This window comes from Gavialis gangeticus, unplaced genomic scaffold (assembly GCF_001723915.1).
Source record: "Gavialis gangeticus isolate Ggan-Ray unplaced genomic scaffold, GavGan_comp1, whole genome shotgun sequence".
Lineage (NCBI taxonomy): Eukaryota > Metazoa > Chordata > Crocodylia > Gavialidae > Gavialis > Gavialis gangeticus.
This window is the reverse complement of record NW_017728992.1, coordinates 60,041,124-60,045,388: the sequence shown is the minus strand read 5'-3', so window position 1 is coordinate 60,045,388 and position 4,265 is coordinate 60,041,124. Positions and strand designations below refer to the sequence as shown.

Here is a 4,265-nt window from a genome sequence, read left to right as displayed (position 1 = left end):
CCCCCCCCCCGCAACTTTTTCCCTCTGTAGCCCCTTCCTCCCTCTTACTGTCAGACCCTGCTCCGACTCTGTTTCCCTCCCTGGACTCATGTGTAGGATGCAAGATAGTAAGGGGGGGAGACGCACAGAAGCTGCAGAGGGCAAGCAGAAGGTAATCTGAACTGCAGAAGACCAAAAAACACTGACTTCAGAATAAATATGCCCACATTAATTTGCATATATGCAGACTGATAAACTTAGATCATCCGGAATTGATGCATTGTACCTTATTTTACAAACTGCTGCAAGTTTTAGCACATACTCCATAAACACACTCTTGAGCAGCACTTTTGTACCTATTTATACATAGTACAAACTGGGCGCATCTGCACAAGATGCTGTGTTGCCATAGTGATGAGCTGTGGAGACAGCTCATCGGTACAGCAGCGTAGCATCAGGGAGTGCAAACTGTGACACTGACGCTATGTCATGGTAATGACAAGCTACATCACCAGAGCTCATTGCTCCGGCAGCATAGCAGCTAAAAATAACCGTGCACTGCCGGGTATTGCAGTACCAAGTGTGCAGTCAGGGGCATGTGTAGATATGCTCACTATGCATGATATTAGTCCAAACTCAAAAGGCTCATGATCTATCACATAGGTCATTAAGCTGGGCCTCAGCAAAGTCAGCAGTGTTAAGCCATGGTGACCCTGCAGTCCAGCATTGTTCAGTATGTGTGTATGCGTGTGCGTGCGTACTCCAGTTACCCCTCACAAAGGATCCATGTGCTAATTAGCTGCCCACTCATGACTGGACCCCAGTAGTTTTGTATAAGTCCTAGGATCCTCCAAAATTTTATATGCATATGAGGCACAGGGCTGTCTGATCTGGCTCCATTCCATGGAGGGTGGAGCTGCACCTGTCACATGCAACAGTTCTAGGAGAGGGGGTGACAGACTGTCATCTACATAAATGTATGATGCTATTTGCTAGGCATTTAAGACTGGTGAATAAACAGGAATAATTGGAAATGGGGGAAAGGGTACTGCGCAGGTGTGGAACTGAAGAGGAAGCTGAAATGTATTCGATGTATTGGTTCACCATGAGTGAAAAAGGGTCAGCAGGGGAGATACCATGATCAATCAGGTGGTTTTCCCAGGGTGAACCTGGCTTTTGCACTCTGGGCAGGCTGATGTCTGCAAGCTTCCCAAATGTAGTTACGCTCAAGCGCACATTCGGTGGTAGTGGGGGACTGTGTTTGCACTTTCCTCCTTGTTTTCTCCTTTGGCCTTGAGGGCAGGAACAAGTGTCATAAGGGGACATCCAAACGGTAATGCCTTCTGGGTTGGGGCCTGCATGTAGAATACCTGCTACAGATTTGAGGCGTATCCAAAATCCCAGACTGATGGGTCGGGGAGGGAGAAGACTTGCCCTGTGGTAGAGTCTTACAGACTTGAATGATTGAGCACTGCTTAGTCTATTTGGAATTTGGAACTAATTGGTCCTTGAGCCAAAAAAAAAAAATTGGTATGTTTGCCTAATATGGGTCATACGTTTTACAGGCATGCTGTGTGGGCTGCATTCAGTTAGCTTCATAGTTGGTTTCCATTACTGAGCACATGCTGCTTTTAGCAGCAGTTTAATGATAGACAATATATTTAATTAGGAGGTTTTCCTATATGCAAATATAGGACGAGAAGCTTTTTTCCCATGCTGTTTGTGGGGTGAGGACTTCGTCTTATATTAGAGTAAATGCAGTATTTAATGTTGCAAGCACTACCTATTAAGTAACCCAGAACGTTAGGCAGTGAATAATGCTTGCTCGATTTATGATGGGTCATGGCTAGTACTGGTATAGAAAGGAAAAAAAAAATATTTTAGATTTGTTCTGAATGTAATTAGAATGAGCAACATGTGTAATACTGCCGTGTTCTCAGTGGTTCCTTTTTCTCTTACTCAACTATAATCAATTTTCAGAGAAGTCTCATGTTTTTTGCTTAAAGAATTTAAAGCTTCTTTTTACTCAAGTCTCTTCTGGTTTAGAAGAAAAAATGATCAGGGAGAGTACACAATATAACCAAAAGGTAGCAGGCTTAAAAAAATTGATGAGATTTCTTGGAAATATTAATTTAGCAAACATTTTATAGCAAATATTTTATGAGGTGTTAACCCCACATGAATTTGTCTAATTTTTGCAGGACTCTGAGGAAGAAGATAATGAGTTGGAGGCTATTAACAAGAAGCTGATAAGTTCACAGGGTATTCAGAATTTTCGGCCTTATGTACCTGAGGAGTTTGCTGACTTCAGTGTTTACAATGCCAGCCTGGAGAACAGGGAATGGTTTTCCTCTAAAACAGACTTCATAAGTTCACGTGTTCATGAGAAAGAGGTGTCCCGCAGTCCCACCACTAGCAGTATCACTAGTGGATACTTTTCCCACAGTGCCTCTAATGCTACTTTGTCTGACATGCTTGTTCCTGGTAGTGATAGCACAGATCAGCTAGCCAGTCAAATGAAGGATCTGGACTCTACTGACCATTCAGGACCACCTCTTGCACATGATGTAAGATCTTCTTTGAACAAGGAGTTTCCGGAGTCAGAACAGGAGTTAGCTAAAGAAAAGGTATCCATGTCACCACTAAAAGAAAACAGTGCCTTAACAGAAGAAATACCACTGTCCCTAGATACTACTAACAAAAACTCTGAGAAATTACATAGGGCTGACTCCTGTTCACCATTAGATTCCTCAGCTAGCAAAAACATCCGACCTACAGTTGAGTTTTCATCGCGTGAAGTAACAATTGAACATACTACAGATGTTCTTGAAGATCACTCGTTTACAGAATTCATGGGTGTCGAAGATGGAAAGGATTTTGACCATTCGGTAATTCCACAGCCGTGTTCCGCTGATTCCTCTAATGGAGTGGAAAAAATCACAACTACTGGGCTGGACAGTGCCTCTGATTTATCACAGAACACTGACACTCAGCAGGTCTCTCACTTGGGCCAGCTGGAATGTATGACAGTAGATTACCAGCCTTCAAACACTACTGAAAACCCTTTATGTTCTGTACTAGTAGAAGAGACTACATGCTGTCAGACATACCCTGATTCTTCCCTGGATGATTATATTGAAAAGAACCATTTAGATGTTTCTGACTATGAAGATGGTGCATCTGCAGAACAGGTCCATACCTTGCCTAGCTGGGTGGCAGTGGGAGAACAAGTGTGTGTTGGAAGTAATAAGACTGGCACAGTGAGATACATTGGACCAGTGGATTTTTCAGCTGGAATCTGGGTTGGAGTTGAGCTAAGCGTTCAGTTGGGTAAGAAGCTACAAATATACTGTAGGTTGTGTACATCATGTAGGGCAAGTTTTAAAGTTATTCTATATAATTGGTTGTGGGGTTTTGTTGCTCTTGTTTTAAAAAGACCACTTTTCCTCAGGGAAGGAAGTCAAGAATACTGTTCTTTAACTTGATTTTACTAATATGGTCTCTCTTTTGATGAGAAAATGGAACAGAGAGACTTGAGTGTAGAGCTGTCTACAGAAGAGACCTTCATTTTTTTTTTTAGAGTTAATAACAAACCAAGACTCTAGATTTAAGATTTAAAACTGGAATGTTTTCTGAGACCTGGACATTTGTGTTTTTTAAACTTTTGAACCTGATGTGTTGAAACACTTGCTTTTGTGAAGAGAATAAATATTAGATCTAATTCTTAACTACAATAGTAATGTGATGGGGGTGGGGTTCATTAATTCTTACATATCAGGTACTTCTGCTGTGACAGCTTTAAGCTCAAGTACTCGGCAACAAATATTTGAAGACATTTACATGTATGAGTATTTTAATTGTATGTGATGGCTAGGTATCATATATTATTAATTCCATTAATTTTTCTTTTTATTGAAGGTAAACATGATGGAACTGTAAAAGGCAGAGAATACTTCCATTGCAAGCCCCGGCATGGTGTATTTGTTCGTCCTGGGCGCCTCAGTAAAACACCAGCTTCAACAAAGAGGTGTAGTAGCACTTCACGATCTCAGGCACCCTCCAGTGTAGGAAAACGAAAAAGTTCTGTACTTCCAGGGCCATCATCCTCTTCTAAAACAGGAGAAGCAGTCCTCTGTCAGTCAGGAGATGCAGCAGCCTCTGCTTTTTCTAGGAAACAGGAGAACAGGAAGTCTTGGATTAATTAAACTGCAGTATTTTTGCACTTAGTACACACACCACTGTGTGGAAACCTTTATGGATTTTAAAAGTTTAATGTACAGTTTTAA

General features: G+C 41.6%; 1 protein-coding gene and 1 long non-coding RNA gene across 5 annotated transcripts in view; one reads left to right on the top strand and one right to left on the bottom strand.

Moving 5' to 3' along the window:
* Positions 1-4,259, top strand: part of KIF13A (kinesin family member 13A) — a 242,266-nt gene extending 238,007 nt beyond the window's left edge. For all 4 annotated transcript variants that reach the window (XM_019523183.1, XM_019523166.1, XM_019523174.1 and 1 more), the window contains 2 exons: positions 2,181-3,309; positions 3,898-4,259. In XM_019523183.1, the coding sequence (XP_019378728.1) occupies positions 2,181-3,309; positions 3,898-4,184 (1,416 nt within the window). In that variant the 3' untranslated portion in view covers positions 4,185-4,259. The remainder of the gene's footprint in view (positions 1-2,180; positions 3,310-3,897) is intronic.
* The window catches only part of LOC109301900, a 50,333-nt gene that overhangs the window by 30,940 nt on the left and 15,128 nt on the right, over positions 1-4,265 (bottom strand). Inside the window, exon 2 of the long non-coding RNA XR_002098656.1 lies at positions 3,751-4,146. This is a non-coding gene — a long non-coding RNA (uncharacterized LOC109301900). The remainder of the gene's footprint in view (positions 1-3,750; positions 4,147-4,265) is intronic.